At 41.8% G+C, this 21981-nt stretch overlaps 1 protein-coding gene across 1 annotated transcript in view; it reads right to left on the reverse strand.

Annotated features, from left to right (window-relative positions):
* FMN2 (formin 2) overlaps window positions 1-21981 on the reverse strand; it is a 302966-nt gene that overhangs the window by 141053 nt on the left and 139932 nt on the right. The window contains exon 9 of the mRNA XM_075862445.1: window positions 11475-11566. Within this exon, the coding sequence (XP_075718560.1) occupies window positions 11475-11566 (92 nt within the window). The remainder of the gene's footprint in view (window positions 1-11474; window positions 11567-21981) is intronic.

Genomic DNA, 21981 nt, shown 5'->3' on the forward strand with positions numbered 1-21981 from the left:
TGTTTCTTATTCATATCCCTCAGTCTGGAGTGACAAAAGCTTTTTACCTGGCAGTATTGCAGGTAATGGGACTCCCCCAATGTTGGGAAGATACAATTAACAGGAAAAAAGGGAAACTGCATCAGAGCACTAAACGAGTATAAACAATGTATATAACTTATCAGTGTTGGTTTATATAAGGCTAAGTTCACATCTCGTTTTTACTGTACTTCTGACGTGCACGTTTTGACATGAAAAAACTGTGTCAAACCGTGTACCACAGTGTGTTCATTGATTTCTATGGTCATGACGGACGCCTTAATAGTGTAGTTTGTGCCTAAGTTTTGTGTGCTTATGTTCTATCCTTTTTCTTTTCCAAATCCTGAAAAGCGTAGTCTACTATGCTTTTCAGTACCTTTCCAAAACATATACCACACGTGTACGTTTTTATTTGTATTCAAGTCAATGGAGACATATCGATGAAGTGTGCAATCCTAAACCCTACGTTTGAATACGTAAAATGTATACGTTTTTGTCACCAAAAAAACTGAAACTTGACGGAACGGAGCCTAAGGCTGGGTTCACACGACCTATTTTCAGACGTAAACGTGGCGTATTATGCCTCGTTTTACGTCTGAAAATAGGGCTACAATACGTCGGCAAACATCTGCCCATTCATTTGAATGGGTTTGCCGACGTACTGTGCAGACGACCTGTTATTTACGCGTCGTCGTTTGACAGCTGTCAAACGACGACGCGTAAAAATACAGCCTCGTCAAAAGAAGTGCAGGACACTTCTTTGGACGTTTTTGGAGCTGTTTTCTCATAGACTCCAATGAAAACAGCTCCAAAAACGGACGTAAAAAACGCTGCGAAAACGGCGCGAAAAATGCTAGTTGGTAAAAAAACGTCTGAAAAGCAGGGTCTGTTTTCCCTTGAAAACAGCTCTGGATTTTCAGACGTTTTTGGTCACTACGTGTGCACATACCCTAACTGAGCACAGCTGATGCAAAAATAAAGCCCATTGAAATCAATGTGTTTTTTTTTACGTAAACGTTAACTTCCGTTCTTGTGGTCCTCTGATGAATACGCCAGAACGGAAGCCACAACGCAAATGTGAACGCAGCCTAGAGGTAAGTTTTCTGTTAGTCCGAAGGGGTATTTTTGTAAACTTTTCAACGCCAGCAAATGACAAGGCAACTGAATCACCAAAATGGGCCTCGCGAAAATACTTAATGACCCTGGGGCAACGCTCACCTCTCACCAGTGAACCGACATGTTGACGTATTCTTTTAACCCCTTAACGACATGTCAAGTACAGTTACGTCGTTGCAGCTACGGATGAATCCATCTTTGTCTTGACTCTTATTGCATGAAATACAAAGTAGCAAGAAACTTGACTTGACATTTTCAATGACTTTTCAATGGATTTTGATGTGTCATATCACGCTGAAGCAAGTTATCAGAGTCAAGATAAACTTGGCTACATCACGTAACTGTGATGAAGTGGGCTCAGAAGCTGAGCCCGTGCCATTATTAGTGGGTGTCAGCTGTATATTTCAGCTGACACCCTGCTGTGACAGCAGGGAACAGTGCTAGCTCTGAACCCCGCCATTAACCCTTTAGATGCCGTGGTCAAAAGCGACCAGCATCTAGGTGGTTTTTAGCCCATCGGCACCCCGCAATGGCTATGGCAACCGCAGGCGTAACAATGGCCTCCTGGTCTGCCAAGTGCAAAAGTCTATCAGGCCCTGCCAGGGGCTATTATCTGAAGCCTGTTGCAAGACCTGCGTAGTGACCTCGAAGCTAAGAAAACTCTTTCTTTGCGAATGAAGGGGAGTGAGATTAGAGTTCACTCTGGCCTGGAGGAAAATGGATACTTTAAGGAGAGAACAAGGCAAAGGATAGTATTGTATTCTTGCCTGAGAAATGGTGCAGTTGTTAAGCCTGTCGTAAGCATCCAATGAAAAATTATAATATTACATTTGAAATGTATTTTATGTCTGTGATTGGCTCAATATAAAATATTCTCATTGTATGTTGTTGGCTGAATCAGAGTTATTGTTACATTGTAAATGATTGGTTGAAATTAAGCCTACTCCCTCTTTGAATGATATTATTGTAACTGCTTGATCAATAAACGCCAGAGGAGTATTTTTGAGCATACAAGCAGTGTCTCTTACTTTCTCTCCGATATATTAATATAACTTATGATTTGGATCTGGATACATTTCCTGGGAGGGTATCGGTTGACATACCCATCTAAAACTTCACTCTATTATATTTTGGGCCATGATTGTTTCAACAATATGCCCCCACATTATAAACTGAAATACCAGCAAAAACCCCAAAGAAAAATACTACCAACCAAAATCCGCGCTCCAAAAGCCAAATGGCGCTCCAAAAGCCAAATCTCTTCTGAGCCCTACAGTGTGCCCAAACAGTAGTTACTTCCACATGTATGGGATTCCCATACCTGGGAGAACCCACAGTTTATGAGGCATTTGTCTGCAGTAGCATAAACCGAGCATATCTTATTGAGCACTAAAATGGCATAATTTCAATTTTCACTTTGCACCATCCAGCCACACCTGTAGGGTCAAAATGCTCACTACACCTCTTAAAATGCTTTAAGGGGTGTAGTTTCCAAAATGGGGATCACTACTTGGGGGTTTGTTTTACTACTGTATTTGACCTCAGAGCCGTGCAATTGTGGGCCAATGCGTCGAAATTCACCAAAATAGGTCTCAGATGTGCATTGTGCTTTTTCACTCCCAGCCCTGTCATATGACCAGGCCAATGATAAATGCCTTCAGGTGTGTAGTTTCCAAAATGAGGTCACTTCTCGGGGCTTTCCACTGTACTCGGGTACCTAAGGTAGCTCTGCAAATCCGATATGGCACCTGAACATCAATCAGCAAAATCTGCCCTTCAAAAGCCAAATAGCGCTCCTTCAAATTTGCAGTTTATGGTCACATATGGGGTATTGCCATACTTGGAAGAAATTGAGTAACAAATCGTGTGGGGTGTTTTCTCCTATTAGCCTTTGTAAAAAGAAACAATTGGGAGCTAAAACTATATGTTTTTGGAAAAAATTAAATTCTTAATTTTCACTGCCTTAGGGCTTATTTAGACGAACGTGTAATACGTCCGTGCAACGCGTGTGATTTTCATGCGCCTCGCACTGACCTATGTTAGTCTATGGGGCCGTGCAGACTGTCTGTGAGTTTCACGCAGCGTGTATCCGCTGCGCAAAACTAACGACATGTCCGATATTTGTGCGTTGTTCGCACATTACACACCCATTGAAGTCAATGGGTGCGTGAAAATGACGCGCAGCACACGGAAGCACTTCCGTGTGACGCGCGTGATTCGCACAACAGCAGTAAAAAGTATGAATGAAAACAGAAAAGCACCACGTGCTTTTCTGTTTACAAACATACAGAGTGTCATAATGATGGCGGCTGCGCGAAAATCATGCAGCCACGCATCATACGCGGCTGACACACGGAGCTGTAAAGTACCTTTTGCGCGCGCAAAACGCAGCGTTTTTTGCACGCGCAAAACGCACACATTCGTGTAAATCCGGCCTAATTCTAATAAAATAAAATACCTGTGAGGTAAAAATGCTCACTACACCCCTAGATTAATGCCCTAAGGGGTGAGGTTTCCAAAATGGAGTCACTTTTAAGGGGTTTCCCCTGTTCTGGTACCTCAGGGGATCTGCAAATGTGACATAGCTCACAAAAACCTCTCCAGCAAAATCCGCTCCTGCCTTTTTGAGCCGTGCCGTGTGTCTACACCGCGTTCCAAATTATTATGCAAATGTTATTTTTCACTGATTTTCCAAAATAGTTGATGCAAATGACAGTCAGTATAATCTTCAAGCCATCAACCTTTGGAGTATAATGCAAATTTTATTGAACAAATCTCCTAATGATAACAGTTTTTTTTTTAGAAGTAAAAAACTCAAAATGCACTGTTTCAAATTATTATGCACAACAGAGATCAAAACATTTTAAAGGTTGTAAAGAGAACTAAAATGGTAATTTGTTGAATTTGCAGCATCAGGAGGTCATATTTACAGAAATCAAAAGCTCTTTCAATAAAAAAAAACTTAGCAAGCTAAGTTACATGTTAACATAGGACCCCTTCTTTGATATCACCTTCACAATTCTTGCATCCATTGAATTTGTGAGTATTTGGACAGTTTCTGCTTGAATATCTTTGCAGGATGTCAGAATAGCCTCCCAGAGCTTCTGTTTTGATGTGAACTGCCTCCCACCCTCATAGATATTTTGCTTGAGGATGCTCCAAAGGTTCTCAATAGGGTTGAGGTCAGGGGAACATGGGGGCCACACCATGAGTTTCTCTCCTTTTATGCCCATAGCAGCCAATGACACAGAGGTATTCTTTGCAGCATGAGATGGTGCATTGTCATGCATGAAGATAATTTTGCTACGGAAGGCACGGTTCTTCTTTTTGTACCACGGAAGAAAGTGGTCAGTCATAAACTCTACGTACTTTGCAGAGGTCATTTTCACACCGTCAAGGACCCTAAAGGGGCCTACCAGCTCTCTCCCCATGATTCCAGCCAAAAACATCACTCCGCCACCTCCTTGTTGACGTCGCAGCCTTGTTGGGACATGGTGGCCATTCACCAACCATCCACTACTCCATCCATCTGGACCATCCAGGGTTGCACGGCACTCATCGGTAAACAACACGGTTTGAAATTTAGTCTTCATGTATTTCTGAGCCCACTGCAACCGTTTCTGCTTGTGAACATTGCTTAGGGGTGGCCGAATAATAGCTTTATGCACACTTGCAAACCTCTGGAGGATCCTACACCTTGAGGTTCGCGGGACTCCAGAGGCACCAGCGGCTTCAAATACCTGTTTGCTGCTTTGCAATGGCATTTTAGCAGCTGCTCTCCTAATCCTATTAATTTGTCTGGCAGAAACTTTCCTCATTATGCCTTTATCTGAACGAACCCGTCTGTGCTCTGAATCAGCCACAAATCTTTTCACAGTACGATGATCATGCTTAAGTTTTCTTGAAATATCCAATGTTTTCATACCTTGTCCAAGGTATTGCACTATTTCACGCTTTTCGGCAGCAGAGAGATCCTTTTTCTTTCCCATATTGCTTGAAACCTGTGGCCTGCTTAATAATGTGGAACATGCTTCTTAAGTAGTTTTCCTTTGATTGGGCACACCTGGCAAACTAATCATCACAGGTGTCTGAGATTGATTACAATGATCCAAAGAGTAGAGATGAGCGAACCGAGACAACGGAACCCGGTTTCGGTCCGAACATCGTGAAAAGTTCAGTTCGCAGCAAATCCGAACTTCACCGGGTTCGGCCGAACACGTTTTGACCGAACCCGGCTTATGAGTCACTGATTTTCCGGTACGCGACGTCAGGAGATAGTCACTGTCCAGGGTGCTGAAAGAGTTGACATCCAGCCCGACATCCCTGGATGACGCGGCAGTCCATGTGACCACTGCAGCATGTGATTGGCCTGTAATTGGCTGCAGCGGTCACATGGGCTGAAACGTCATCCAGGGATGTCGGGCCGGATGTCGAGAGGGACGTGTCATCAAGGCAACGGCCGGGAGGCCGGACTGGAGGAAGAAGCAGGAAGTTCTCGGTAAGTACGAACGTCTTTTTTTTTTTTTTACAGGTTGCTCTATATTGTGATCGGAATTCACTGTCCAGGGCGCTGAAAGAGTTACTGCCGATCAGTTAACTCTTTCAGCACCCTGGACAGTGACTATTTACTGACGTCGCCTAGCAACGCTGCCGGGTGCACACATGTAGCCACCCGTCATTACGGGAGCTCCATACATGATTTTTATGGGCTTTCTTGAATTACAGGTTCGGTCCGAACTAGTTCGGTCCGAATCTAACTTTTTCAAGAAATTCGGCGAACCAGCCGAACCGAACTTATCATAAGTTTGCTCATCTCTACCAAAGAGCCCTAAGACACAATACCATCCATGAGTTTAATTGAAAAACTAATAATTAAATGTTTATGACACTTAAATCCAATGTGCATAATAAATTGGAACACGGTGTAAACAGCCGTTTATGACCACATATGGGGTATTTCCGTAATCGCCATAATTGGTGTATTTTTTCTTCTTTATTCCTTCTTCATTAATGTAAAAAAATTTACATTTTCAATTTCATGGCCTAATTTCACTAAATTTAGCAAAACACCTGTGAGGTCATATGCTCACTATACCCTTCGATAAATTCCTTGAGGGGTGTAGTTTGCCACATGGGGTCTCTTTTGTGGGGTTTCCACTGTTTTGGTCACTTGGGGGCTTTGCAAATGCAACATGGCACAAAAAAACATTCCAACAAAACTTGGACTTCAAAAGCGAAATGTCGCTCCTTCCCTTATGAGCCCTGCCGTGTGCCCAAACAGTAGTTTACGACCACATATGGGAAATTTGCCGTAATTGGAAGAAATCGCTTTTCAAATGTTGGGGTGCTTTTTATCATTATAATCTTGTAAAAGTGTAACATTTCTACGTTTTATTGGAAAAAAATTATATTTTTCTTTTCATGCCCTAATTCTACTAAATTCTGTAAAAAACCTGTGGGGTCAAAAATGCTCTCTATACACCTTGATAAATTCCTTGAGGGTTGTAGTTTGCCAAATGGTGTCTTTTTGGGCGTGTTTTCACTGTTTTGGCACCGCAAAACTTCTTTAAATCCGACATGGCAATATTGAATTGCTGATTTCGTTTGTACTTGCAATGGACATGTTGTCTATACATCTCAATGCCCTGTATATACTTCTGATGTTTTACAATAAACTTTATTTGTGATTTAAAAAATCCGACATGGCGCCTAAAATATATTCTAATAAAAGGGAGGCCCCAAAATCCTCTAGGTGCTCCTTTGCTTCTGAGGCCTGTGCTTCAGTCCATTAGCGCACTAGGACCACATGTGGGACATTTATAAAAACTGCAGAATCTGGGCAATACATATTGAGTTGCATTTCCTTAGTAAAACCTTCTGTGTTAAAAAAAAATTAGTAGTTTTTAAAATGGGGTGATTTATGGGGTATCTAATATATAGGGCCCTCAAAGCCACTTCAAAACTGAAATGGTCCTTAAAAAATAGGTTATGGAAATTTACTTGAAAATGGGAGAAATTGATGGTAAAGTTCTAAGCCTTGTAACATCCTAGAAAAATTAAAGGATGTTCAAAAAAACTATGCAAACATAAAGTAGAGATATGGGAAATTTTAAGTAGTAACTATTTTGTGTGGTATTACTGTCTTTCACTGACTGTATCGACCAAATTTTACCACTAAGATAAAGTATAATGTGTCACGGAAAAACTATCTCAGAATCGCTTGGATAAATAAAAGCATTCCAAAGTTATTACCAGATAAAGTCACACGTCAGATTTGAAAAAATGGGCTGTGCATAAGGCCAAACAAGGCTGTCACCATAACGCGTTAAAGAGTGATCGAATTGTTATCCATAAATGAGATGGGTAAACCCCTTTAAAGAAAGGGTACTCCAGAATTGTTATTCATAGTTATACAAGTATTTACTAAAACAGACATGTCAGGAGAGGTGACAGATCCTGTTTGATTGATATATATTCTGCCTGCATCTGATCAGTACTGAATTCTCTTGTATGCTCTGCAGCGTGATAATACTCTGCAGATCGCCAGTCAAGAACTGGTAGCTGACCACTACAGGGTAACTGTAGGGCGGTATTTCTGGTTATATTGGTAATGGTATAGTAATAGAAAAAGTGAGTGTAGGTCTGTCCTTCACCGTATGATCAGGGGGTGTCTATGTTACACTGGTGGAGTGAACAAAGAAAGTAAATACACCGTCTAGGTTTCAAACCTTGATCTGCCCCTTTGTAATGCCAATGGTGGCTACGTCTTGTACCTTCCCTGGCAGCCTGTCCCTCCATGGTGCTGCCAACATCCTTTGCTGCCTCCGGCCCACAGTCCCTGTGTCCTTAGTAAGCACACTTTGGCCATTTCTTAAAGGGCCAGCACGCGAAATTCAAAATGCACCCAATCATGCCTGATGCTCTCTAGGACTATTTAAGGCACCTTCACCATCTCCCTTGTGCCTCAGCAATTTTGGAACAACTTAGAGTTATCTTGAAAAGATTTCTGTATACACCTGATCCAGTCTGCTATTGCTACCAGTTATCAACCTATATCCAGTTGTCCATTACCAGCCTGTATCCTGTCTGCTATTGCTATCTGCTACCAGCCTGTATCCAGTAATCCTCGATGAGCCTGTATGCAGTAATCCGCTACCAGCCTGTATCCAGTAATCAGCTACAAGCCTGTATCCTGTCTGGTATTGCTATCCGCTACCAGCCGGCATCCAGTAATCCGCTACCAGCCTGCATCCAGCAATCCGCTACCAGTCTGTACCCAGTTACCTGCTGTCTACCATTGACCAGCCTACCTGCTACCTGCCTGTGTCCAGCTGCCGGTTACACCAAGGTCTGAAATAATTTAGGGGTCCGGTGTCTAAACAACTTACAGTGTCTAATTTGGGGTCTGATTAGGGTCTTGTCTTGGGTCTGAATTAATTTAGGGTTCTGGTATGGGGTCTGAATTTTTATAGGGTTCTGGTGTCTGAATTTATATAGGGATCTAGTATGGGGTATTACTTAATTTGGGCTCTGATTTGTGGTTGAATTTAATTGTGTTGCTATAAAGGCTAGGAATAGCTGTAGAAGGGAGGGGCCAAAGATGTCTCCGTAGAAGTCTTCATAATGGTCTGGGCCAGATTGAAAACAAAGGGAAAGAGAACGTCTACAAAGGGAAAGAGTGTACCTGTGAGTTACTGGATTTATAAAGAACCTGTCACCTCTCTGCACATATTTGTTATAGTAAATACTTGTATACCCCATGGGTTAACAATACTGAAGAATCTTTACTTAGAACTTTGTGTTGTAATGTTCCCATGAGGAATAACACTATTTATGACCATTATATGTCATTTTTTTTGGAGCAGCTTCCCCTCTGCAGGCTCTATCGCTAATTCTAAGTTTTCTCTGAGCTAGTGGGAGGAGCCTAATGGCTATCATGTTATTCCAAACACTGCACACATAGAAGAGGAGAATCCTGCTCCATTATCTCTAATTATTACATATATAAATAGAAGCTGCAGCAGCAGCATGAGGGACATTATACAGCAGTAATGAGCAGTGTAGCTGAGAATCTAGCACTGGTGTGAAATGACACTTACTAGAAAGCTTCAGCACGTCTATAGGTTTTGTTTTTTTTACTCTGCTCCCTACTCCCCTCTCTATAGACTTGTTTGGGCAGCTTGCTTGTGTTTTTTTTTCGCTCTACTCTCTCCTCCGGCCCCCCTCCCCTCACCATAGACTTATAAAGGCAGTGTATAGGCACCCTGCTCTTACTCTCTCCTCCTGCCCCTCCCCCCCACTTCTAATGTCAGGCAGTCAAGGGACACCCACCCACTTTTCTACAGTCCATCAATTCTGCTCTGTAACTAGGGACAGATTTTGCTTGACAACAGGAGGTGGACAGCAGATTACAGGAAGGTGAAGGTAGACACCTAGTGGCAGTAACTTTACACAGAATTTGCATTTATAAAACAAATAAATGTTAATACTGAGTAAATTACAAAATGGATAAACATCAGGTATACTATGAGATTAGCATAGGTTGATTGAAAAGTTGTTGTCCATTTAACTATAGAACTAAAGCTGTAGTACAACTCAATACATTTAGAAGTATGCAATCTTGAGGACTGCAACTGTCACTAAAATCAATCAGTAGTGCTAAAAAAAAGTATTTGTGTAGCCCTAGGCTAGTTGACAACTGAGTGTTACCCTTTGTCTTGTTGATAGGATGCATCCCTAAAACAGACTGATACGGTCAATGAAGATTGAACACCTTCAGACTGTGTAGGAACACAATCCCTTGACAAGGGGAATAATAACACCAAGTTGAAAATTTATTAATTTCCAGGTGGAATAACCTAGGAGCGGCTCAATGCAGAGTTCTAAGAAAAGGTGCTTCAGAATTATTATTTCATGGTTAATGAAAGTATTTACTAAAAACAGATGGAAGGAGAGGTGACAGATCAGTGTAGACCTGGTATCTGACCACTATATTGTCGTATGGAGGTATTATTAGTTATATTGGTACTTATATAGTGTTAGCGTACTGTTGTTCCTGACTGAAAGAGCAACAAGAGTCCTTGAGCGAGTGATTAGGTGTTCCTATGTTACACTTCAATTTTACTTTTTGTGTTGATGGTTTAGTTTACATATTTAAAGCATACTTAAGCTTTCAGGTGACTTTTCAGACAAAACTTTCATATGTGTGTACTTGAGGAATAACTCTATTTCTGGCCATTATATTACTTGTATCCTGCATTTGTTAGTTTTCCCCTTTGGAGACTCTATTTCTAATTTGCAGGTTTCCCTCAGCTAGTAAGTGGAACTGCTATCAAACACAGCAGACAAATAGAAGAAAAAATCCTGCTCTCCCCTCATTCTGCAGCACACCCTCAGAAGCAGCATGGGGGAGATTATACAGCAGTAATATGCAAGGTAGCTAGGAATACATCACTGGGGTGAGATAGAACACTTACTAAAAGCTGCAGAAACAAGTAGGAGATTATACAGCAGTAATAAGCAATGTAGTTGTGAATCCAGCACTGGGTTGAGATAGAACACTTACTAGATGCTGTAGCAGTTTCTGTGTCCCTCTTTCTTTCTCTCTCTCTCTCACTCTGCTCATGATCCCTCCTTCCCTCTCCATAGACTTCTATCTTATATTCGCTCGTACTATTGATTTATGCAACATTCACATTATTATTATTTTTTAAACAGGACCTGTCACCTTTCCTGACATGTCTGTTTTAGTAAATAATTGTATTTCCCATGAAATAACAATTTTTAATTATTTTTACTTAGAACTCTACGTTGTGCCTGTCCCTACACAGAATGACAATGTGCTGACAAAGTGAGACAGTGTAGGGACACACCCCTTTGACAAGGAAAATGGCAACACCCAGTTGTCAATTTATTCATACACTTATACGAGAATTAACACAGGAACGGCACAACGCAGAGCTCTAAGAAAATATGTTCCCAAATTGTTATTAATGTGGAATACAAGCTTTTACTAATATAGACATGTCAGGAGAGGTGACAGGTCCTCTTTGACATTACCACGGGCACCTAAGCTCCATTGACGTAAACGGGGCTAAGCTGCACTACCACACACAACCTGAGGACAGGTGTGGCTCTGTTTTTAGAAGACAGACATGTTTTTCTAATCATGTGCAACCACTTTATCACGGCTACTCTGCACCATCAGTTAACCACTGTACTTTATTAGGTAACACGGTCTCTTCCTTCTAGGTGTCATGGGAATCGATTGCTGTCATTATTGTTTAATGTAGAAAAATACATTTAGCCCCTTTTATCCCTTTGGAGTAACAATTACTTACTGTTCAGGCTTGTCCAGGGGCTTTGAACCATCCTTATTTTTTGAAGTCTTAAAATATTTTTCAATTTTCTCCTGTTCGTCTGAGACAGCTCTCTGTGAATTAAAGAGAAAATATAAACATGAAATAAATGTTTTAGTCACAATTACAAAAAAATCTAAATAATATTTTAGATTATGTTTTATTAACTTAAATGGACACTAATTTATCAAACAATTTATGCTAATCTAATAGATATAAATATATAGTAAAAACAAAAATATCAGCCACACAGTCACCAAATCTGGATGGGTGCAAGCCTGACAGGGTCACGACCACAGACCCAAACAAATATATCCAAAATCAGGCAGCACTTCAGGAATAAAGTGAAAAAAGTGTGGTGCTTTATTGGTCCATAAGCCCAATGTATCAACTCTACCATAGAGCCTTTTTCAAGCAAGTAGCATAGTGTAATGACAGCATTTGTATATATATATATATATATATATATATATACACACACACACACAGAGAGAGACCCCACTTGAATGGTAATAAAGTCATACAAAAGTGATAATTAACAATAAATATACTTATAAAAATGCAATACAGTTAATTCATAGGTTATATAAAGTGCATAAAACATTACATAGACACCGTTTTAATAAAGGCCTTTCATGCTGTTCAGTTAATAAAACTGATAACTGATTAGTTCCGTGTTGAAGTTGATCTGCATAAAATTTTTAGGAATATTAGACTTAAAGTTTGGTTTGCCAGTAATGTATCTATTCCTAGACGTAGGGATACTTAGTTAATATTGAGGGATTTTGGGTTGTCTAACAAAAGTTTTTTTGTACCTCCATCCAACGTAGCAGTAATTGATGCACTTATTAATGCGGTTAAATATGATGTTGCTAAATTGAAACTTATGTATCATGATGTTAAACTCTCACATGCAAATATGAGTAGTGATGAAATGAAGGTTTAACCATAAAGCCTGCTGAAAAAGGCGGGGCAACTGTCATCATGGATACTGAGATGTATGTACGTGAGATCAATCGTCAGCCCCTTGACATCAGTATCTATGAACCAATCCCCTATGATCCGAAGTTTGGTATCATAAAATTGATTAAGAACATTGTGGATAAGGCTAGGTGTGGTGGTATAATTGATGAAGATCTGAGAAAGTTTTTGATAGTTGACCACCCTAAAACCCCAGTACTATATGTACTACCGAAAATTTATAAATCATTGGTAAACCCACCGGGACGACCAATAGTTTCTGATACAGATTCAGCCTTCTTAAATATGGCCATCTTTTTAGACAAGTCATTCAGACAGTTTGCTCAATCATATATACGCGACACAAGTGATTTTTTTGGTCAAGCTACAGGGGGTGGATTTGGTAGAGAAGAGCGATGTTATATTGGCCTCATTTGATGTGACCTCTCTTTATACATCGATTCAACACGAGTGTGGAATAGAGGCTGTCAGAAAGATGCTAGAAAAATCTGAGTATACAACAGAGTGTAAATCTTTTTTACTCTCAATGTTGGATATCATATTAACTAAAAACGATTTCTTATTACGAGACCAGTTCCATGTCCAACGACAGGCGACTGCCATGGGCTCTAATATTGCACCGACATACGTGAACAACATCTATATGCGTATACACTCATGGATGACCTTGTCTATGTATCCCATCACCTCAAGCATGTGCTGGAGATACATAGAGGATGTCTTCCTCATTTGGATGGGAGGGATGACTCAATTACTTGATTTTCACGAGTTTCTTAACTCTACAGACCATATGGTTAAATTTACATTTACATCTTTGAATGTATTGGTAGGACTACAGGGAACAGTGTTTACTACAGATCTTTTTGTTAAGACCACCGATATAAATAAATGTATTATGATTTGATAGTTCACATCCCAGAACCATTGTAATGTCTGCGCTCGCGTTAAGACTCCTCGAGTTCGTCCTATGGGTGAACTACTTCAATTGTCTGTGCCACTGAAACCTTGGTCCCATCTGTCTATGGATTTTATCACCGATTTGCCTCCCTCTGAAGGGAAAACTGTAATTTAGGTTGTGGTGGACCGGTTCAGTAAAATGTGTCATTTCATTCCATTGCCTCAACTCCCTGATTCCAAAACTCTGTCTAAATTATTTATTGATCAAGTGGTTAGTCTGCACGGTATTCCGGAAAATATTGTCTCTGATAGAGGTGTACAATTTGTGGCTAGCTTCTAAAGAGATTTCTGTAAGGAACTTGGTGTACAGTTATCTTTCTCTTCTACATTTCACCCTAAGACTAATGGTCAAACCGAGCACTTTAATCAAATCTTAGAACAATATCTTAGGTGTTACATTTTGGATAACCAGGCTGAATGGGTCTCGTATCTTCCATTAGCAGAATTTGCTATAAATAATCGCCACCATGCTTCTCTTGATAACTCACCGTTTTTCTGTAATTATGGTTTTCATCCCCGTTTTGGTTCATTTTCCACCTCTTCTAGCGATAACCCTGAGGTGGAACTTGAAACAAATATACTGTACACAGTTTGAGCTCAGCTTCAGTCGAACCTGAAGAATTCCCAATTAATTTAAAAAAAAAAATGCTGACAAAAAACGTACGGTGGGTCCTGTGTTTTGTGTGAGACAAAAGGTGTGTCTTTCTACTAAGAATCTTCGACTGCAAGTACTGTCTCGTAATTTTGCTCCTAGGTTTATTGCTTCATACAAATTTGTTGAAGTTATTAACCCTGTTTCTTTTCGCCTTGCACTTCATCCTTCTTTTAAAATTCATGATGTTTTTTTTACAAATATCTCCTTAAAAAATTTGTACCACCATCTAATCCACTCAAGAAACCTCCTCCTCCAGTTCAGGTAGAAGGTGATATGGAATTTGAGGTTCAAAGGATTGTGGATTCCAGAAAAGTCAGGGGTACAGTCCAGTACTTGGTGCACTGGAAGGGGTATGAGCCAGAAGAACGAACTTGGGTACCTACTTATTCAGTTCATGCTGATCATTTAGTTAAAGTTTTTCATTTGAAGTTTCCTTTGCAACCTAGCTCGAGGTTTAAGGGTCCGGTGTCCCCTCGTAGAAAGTGGGTACAGTTAGGAAACATCCGTCAATTTTAGTATGTCATGACTACTAGCCAAACTTCTGGGTGGCTCTGGATTGAAATGCAAAGCCAATCTGTTTTCTCTGTCTGAAACCTATAACGGCCAAGGGTGGAGCATTTGAGTCTGTTCAGTTTCTTGTTTGTTGCTTGTGATTTTCTTGTGAATGCATGTGTCTGATCAAGCTCCTGCTTACTCCCTGTAATACCTGGAATACTTTGACTCTTTGAACGGGATTTCAGCTTTGTCTTTGGATTTACCCTCTACTCACTTATTTGGATATTCTGCTCACAGCTGGTTTCGAACTCTGCAACTCCTGGTATACTTTTGTATTGCAATTCAGACTTTTATTCTCCTCTGCTTTCAACTCTGCTTGGTTATTACCCATCTGGCTTTCTGGTTAGCCATTCTGGTATTGCTTGCAAGTGCACTTCCTGTCCAACACTTCATTCTGTAAAAGCAACCTGGTTTCTATGCGGACAAATCCAACCTGCCTTGCGGCGGGGTCTGGTGAAGACCATATAGTAGCCTTAGACTCTGCTGACCAGAGTGGTGATGGACTTTAGCTAGCGGATTTACTGTACGTTTGATCCAGACAGTCTCCAGCTGCCTTTGGGGAATTGCTCGTATAGCAATTCCTTAAACTTACACTCCGATGAATTGCTCAAGTAGTGATTCCTTGACATTTACACTATGTTACTTGCTTGAAAAAGGCTCTATGGTAGAGCTGAAACGTTGCACTGGGCTTATCAATAATGCACCACACTTTTTTCACTTTATTCCTGGAGTGCTGCCTGATTTCTGATATATATATAACTAAATAAATAAATAAATAAACATATATACACTACTCAACATTGAAATTGCAAAACCAGGAAGGAAAGGTTTTGTAATTGTGGAAATCACAGGATCGATATACATGTTAATAAAATAGTTTCAAGTATGAGCGCCATGTGCAGAAATACACGCACTTAAACGCCTTAGCATGCCATTAATGAGTTTATTAATGGTTGTCTGAGGAATGTTATGCCATACTGAATGCACTTTGGAACGCAAATCATCAAGATTGGCTGCTGGCAGCTCCCATTGCAATTGCCGACCAATGATGTCCCAGATGTGCTGGAATAGGCAGGCTGCTCAAAATAGCAAGAGAAACATGCGGCCTGGCGTTGTCCTGTTGAAAAATGGCTTCTGGGACTCTTTGGAGGAATTTCTGTACCACTGGTTCCACTACCAAATCAACGTAACGCCGAGCTGTTCGTGTACCTGAAATGAAGACTAGAGGGGTACTGGCTACCGTACATTATACCAACTCAGACCATAATCCCGGGAGTTGGACTGGTGTAATGTTCCCTTGTAAAGAACTCTTCATGGCGTTGCCCATGTGGTATCCAGACCAATTAAGGCTATCATTGCGTCCGTGCCAAAAGCGCGACTCATCGCTGAAGAGGATAGACCTCCAGCCTCCATTGCCGTCATGCTGTGCACCATGATAGCCTTTGGGAGAAGTGGCATGTGATCAATGAAACACCTGTAGCTGGACATCTGGCTCATAGCCCAATGTCATGCAAACGCCTTCTGATAGTTTGTCTTGACACTGGTTGCCGTCCCAGGCTTGGGATTCTTTCAATCAGACGATCCGTCCATGCAGAGGTTCGCCTCCGTGCATCTCTTGCTGTCATTCCCGTTTGTTGTTGTTCTCCCAACTTCTGAGACATGCAACGTTGAACAGTGCTGACATCTCGGCCTAGGCGCGTAGCCATCTGCTGGTGTGATACACCAAGGTCTCTCAGTTCAAGGATTCTGTCCCTCTCAGTTTGCGACAAGTGGCGATAACTGGCAAGTCGATAGACAGGAGGTATTGCACAATCATCCCACACCATTTGATTTTTGAGGTTACATGTGGCTAAAAAACGTTGCTTTCAATCTGGCTTTTATGCCCGTCCCACGTGCCACAGATTTCAGCTACGTAGACAGGGCCGGACTGGGACTGAAATTCAGCCCTGGAATTTGATAGAACACAGGCTCGCTTGCTATGTAGTGAATGTGAAATATGTTTGTCAGCTTGTAGGTTATGAGAAGGTTTGGATTGACTTGACTGGGACTGAGCTGCTCTGAGATGTAATACCAGGTACAGCTGCTACTATACTAAAACTACAGATCGGTGCCTGATAAACAATTAAGGCACCTTCAAACAGCTGATCAGCAGGGGTGCCAAGAGTCAGACCCCCACCGATCTGATATTGATGGCCTATCATAAGAACAGGCCATCAATTTTAACGTCTTGGATAACCCCTTAAAAAAACAGAGTAATTTATTAAAACATAAATGATAAATTAATGCATGTAAACCACACCAAGAAGAACAATTACAAGCTTTTTGTCAGTTGTGGCTCTTTCATCAAATTTGAGCAAGTGTTTGCTCAATTTTTCCATTGCTGGTGTCTGAAGCCCATTATCGCTTATGTCGGGGAAATTCCTAGGAGTTCTCCAGTCATGCAAAATAGACATAAAACATTGCATTGCCAATTCTACAGATGGAGCTGCAAACATGCAAGGACAATACAGAGGGTTCCCGGGAGTGGGAGCTTGACTCATCAGCTATTGATGGCCTATCCTGAAGATAGGCCATCAATTTTTAGGGACTAGACAACCCCTTTAATGCAAACTGTGGCGGAAACCTCAACTCCCAGCAGGTCCTGAAGGTCTACAGGTGTCAGGGCATGCTGGGAGTTATAGTTCCACATGGAGGGGAAGGGGATAACATAGTAATTTTTTTTGTATATTTACTTTCTTTATTTACGTACTTGTGGAGACTTGAGAGCACTGAGGATGGACACACTTTTCCATGAAGACGCTAGACTGAGTCTTAGGCTGGGTTCACACGACCTATTTTCAGGCGTAAACGAGGCGTATTATGCCTCTATTTACGCCTGAAAATACGGCTCCAATACGTCGGCAAACATCTGCCCATTCATTTGAATGGGTTTGCCGACGTACTGTGCCGACGACCTGTAATTTACGCGTTGTCATTTGACAGCTGTCAAATGACGACGCGTAAAATGACTGCCTCGTCAAAGAAGTGCAGGACACTTCTTTGGATGTTTTTGGAGCCGTTTTCTCATAGACTCCAATGAAAACAGCTCCAAAAACGGACGTAAAAAACGCAGCGAAAAATGCTGCGAAAAACGCGAGTTGCTCAAACGTCTGAAAATCAGGGGCTGTTTTCCCTTGAAAACAGCTCCGTATTTTCAGACGTAATTGCTGTTATCGTGTGCACATACCCTTACTCATTTGTCAGCTCAGCTCTGTGTGAGCAGTAAACCCACCGCTGTGCTGTAGACAAAAGGCTGGGAATACATGCTCACGCAGAGCAGCAAGAAGCTGCACTGTGATAGGGTTAGAGTACGGAGGAGGCGGGGCCAATTATGGAGGAGGCGGGCCAATTACGAAGGAGGTGGGGCTTAGAACAGAGACGGAGAACTGAGGAGTGTTAGTGGTTGAGAAGGAGGGGCCGGGACACGGCCGTGAAAAATACATTTATGACAGCTAGCAACACTGGCTTGGCAGCAGGATGTTTGCTTGGTGCAAAGGCCAGTGCACCGCACAGCAGAGCGGCATGATGACAGGGTAGTGCTACTCAGTGAGAGGAAGAGGTGAGCAGGAAGCGACCCACAACGTACACCGGCCCATCTGGCATTTGCCAGAATTGCAGATCTTAGTGACACCTGCCACTTCCTCGATTTGCCTTATGGCTTGCCCTTCTTGGTGTTGTAATTTAAAAGTTGAGGAGAGTATATATATAATATATACAGATAAGAGAGCAGGGTTCTCCTTTTCCCTGTGTGCTGTGTATGGCAGACGTGATAGCTGTTAGGCTCCACCCACTAATTCAGAGAAAACTGAGAATCAGAAATAAAGCATGCAGAGGTATTGTTCAATACCAAATTGCTCCTGGATCGTTGGGAGAAGTTGTTTTGGAGGATGTTTAGATACCATTCTTTATTCATGGAAGTTTACTTATGCAAAATTGTGAGTGAGCCCACTCCCTTGGATTAAAAGCAACCCCACACATGAATGGTCTCAGGATGCTTTACTGTTGGCATGACATAGGACTCATGGTAGCGCTCACCTTTTCTTCCCCGGACAAGCATTCTTCCAGATGTCCAAAACAGTCTGAAGGGGGCTTCATCAGAGAAAATAACTTTACCCAATATTCTGGAGTCCAATCCCTGTTTTTCCTGCAGAACATCAGTTTGTCCTTGATGTTTTTCATGGAGAGAAGTGGGCTGCCCTTTTTGACACTAGGCCAGTTTACAAAACTCTTCGCCTCACCGTGCATGCAGATGCACTGACACCTGGCTGCTGCCATTCCTGCGCAAGCTCTGCACTGGTGTTGAACCGATCCCATAGCCGAATCCTCTTTAGGTGATGTCCTGGCACTTGATGGACTTTCTTGGGCAACCTGAAGCCTTTTTCACAGCAATTGAACCTCTCTTCTTGAAGTTCTTGATGATCCGATAAATGGTTGATTTCGGGGCAATCTTACAAGCAGCAATGTCCTTGCCTGTAATGCCCTTTTGACGCAAGGCAAAATGTCAGATAGATGCGGGTCCCACCTCTGGGACCCGCACCTATCTCCAGAACAGCGCTCCCTAAACGCCATTCTCTGTGTTGTGGCTTAAGAGTGTGATTTCCAACCATGAATCACGAAAACAGCATAGTTTGCTGAGCTACGCTGTTTCCGTAAGCTCCATAGTAGTGAATGTCAGTTACGGAAGCAGCGTAGCATGCGAGCTACACTGTTTCCGTAACTACCATTTAGTTCTATGGGACTTACAGAAACAGCCTAGCTCAGCAAGCTACGTTATTTCCGTAATACATGGTCGGGAATCGCACGCGTCAGCCACAACACAGAGTAGTAGAATGGGGTTTAGGGGTCACGTTCTAGAGATAGGTGCGGGTTTCAGAGGTGGGACCTGCATGTATCTGACATTTACCACTATAAAAACTGAAGGAGCACACTTTGTGAAAACCAAAATTTTGAATCAGTCTCAAAACTTTTGGCCAGGACTGTGTAAATATATATATGTCGACCTCAAACATAACAACTTTGCAAAACGCTTACTGTTAAAATGTTGTTGTTTTATCCATGCAAAGTCTGTGTGAAGTTACTGCCACTAGGTGTCTCCCTTTCTGTAATCTGCTGTCCAACACCTGTTGTTAAACAAATTCTATTTCTAGATACAGAGCAGGGGAGATGGACTGCAGGAAGTGGTGGTGTGTCTCTTCACAGCCTGCTTCTATAAGTCTATGGATAGGGGAGGGGAGTAGGAGGAGGAGGCAGAGAAAGACACAGACACGCTGCCCTTAGAAATCTATGGAGAAGGCAGGGGAGCAGGAGGAGGGAGCCTGGAGAGATCATTACAGACACGCTGCCCATAGAAGTCTATATAGAGGGGAGGGGAAGTAAGAGGATGGAGCAGAGTGAAAGACAGACACACTGTCCATAGAAGTCTTTGGAGGGGGTGCTAGAGGAGGGAGCAGAAAAAGAGACTCACAAATGGTTATCATAGAAGTCTATGGAGAGGGGAGCAGAGAGGAGACACAGGCTGGTGGTAACTCATGATATGCCATGAGTAAGGACATGAGCGTTGTCCGAAACGCGTAGACACATCTACCATTGCAACCACCCTTGTTTACTATGGAATATTAAACTTATTTGGAATAAAATTGGAACATCGTTTCCTTTTAAAACTATCAGCGCTGGTTCATAGTTTTTTCCTATCCTTTGCAATTGCTGTGTGCCGTCACGAAGATCCGAGCACAGTCTGGACTAAAGACTGCTCATTACTGATGTATAATGTCCTCTGTGCTGCAGCCTCTATATATGTGATATGAAGAGATATGAGAGCAGAATTCTTCTCATCCCTGTGTGCAGTGTATTGCAGACATGATAGCGAGGAGTTTTCACCCACTAGCTCAGGTAAAACTGAGACTTAGAGCAAATAGAGGGGTCATATTATATATGTATATATATATATATATATATATATTTTTTTTTTTTTAAATATATATATATATATATATAAAATGTCATATATTGGTCAGGAGGACTGTATTCCTCATGTACACATGTACACATATACACTATATGATCAAAAGTATTAGGACACATTACACCTACAGGAGCTTTTGTTACATTGCATTCTAAATCCATAGTCATTAATATGCAGTTGGCCCTCCTTTTGCATCTTAAACAGCTTCCCATTTTCTGAGAAGGCTTTCTATAAGATTTTGGAGTGTGTCTGTGGGAATATTTGGCCATTCATTCAGAAAAGCATTTGTGAGGTCAGACGCTGATGTTGGACCTGAGGGCCATTCTAGTTCATTCCAAAGGTTTTCTATGGGTTTGAGGTTAGGGCTCTGTGCAGGTCATTCAAGTTCTTTCACACCAAACTCACCCAACTATGCCTTTATGGTCCTTGCTTTGTGCACTGGGGCACAGTAATTCTTGGACAGCAAAAGGGCCTTTCCCATACGGTTTCCACAAATCTGGAAGCATACAATTGTCCAAAATGTCTTGGTATGCTGAAGCAGTAAGTATTCCCTTCACTGGAACTAATGGGCCTAGGCCAACTCCTGAAAAACACACCCTTATAGCATTATCACTTCTCCTCCAAACTTTACAGTTGGCTCCTAACCCAAACTAGTCCATTAAACTGTCGAGTAGAGGAGGGTGAGTTGTCACTCTAGAAAACATTTCCACTACTTCAGAGTCAAGTGGCGACTTGCTCCACTCCATCGGACGGTTGGCATAGTGCTTAGTGAAGTTAGGCTTGCATGCAGCTCTTCGGCCATGGAAACCCATGCCATGAAGCTCCCAGCGCAGTTTTTGTGCTGATGTTAATGCCTTGAGGAGGTTTGGAACTCTGCAGTTGTTGAGTCAGCAGAGCATTGGCAACTTCTATGCACCATGCGCCTGAGCACTCGATGACCCAGCTTTGTAAGTTTACAATGTCTGCCCCTTCGTGGCCGAGTTGCTGCGGTTCCTGAACACTTGCAATAACACCATTTACAGTTGATCGTGGAATATCTAGGAGGGAACAAATTTCACAAAATGACTTGTCACAGCTGTGGCATCCTTTCACAGTACCACGCTTATATTCGGTGAGCTCTTTAGAACAACCTAAAGGTAGACTGCATTGCTAGGTGCTTGGTTTTACACACCTGTGGCAAACGGACTGAATGAAACACCCGATTAAGAGGTGTGAATACTTTTTTCCATATAGTGTAGCTATAATCAAGTTTATGATTCTGTATTTGTTCCATGCATTAATTATCCCAATAACTCACTCCTTGCTTGAATAAACTACGGAACATACTTAAAGGGTTATTC

The sequence above is a fragment of the Rhinoderma darwinii genome, chromosome 4 (assembly GCF_050947455.1).
Source record: "Rhinoderma darwinii isolate aRhiDar2 chromosome 4, aRhiDar2.hap1, whole genome shotgun sequence".
In the NCBI taxonomy this organism is placed as follows: Eukaryota; Metazoa; Chordata; class Amphibia; order Anura; family Rhinodermatidae; genus Rhinoderma; species Rhinoderma darwinii.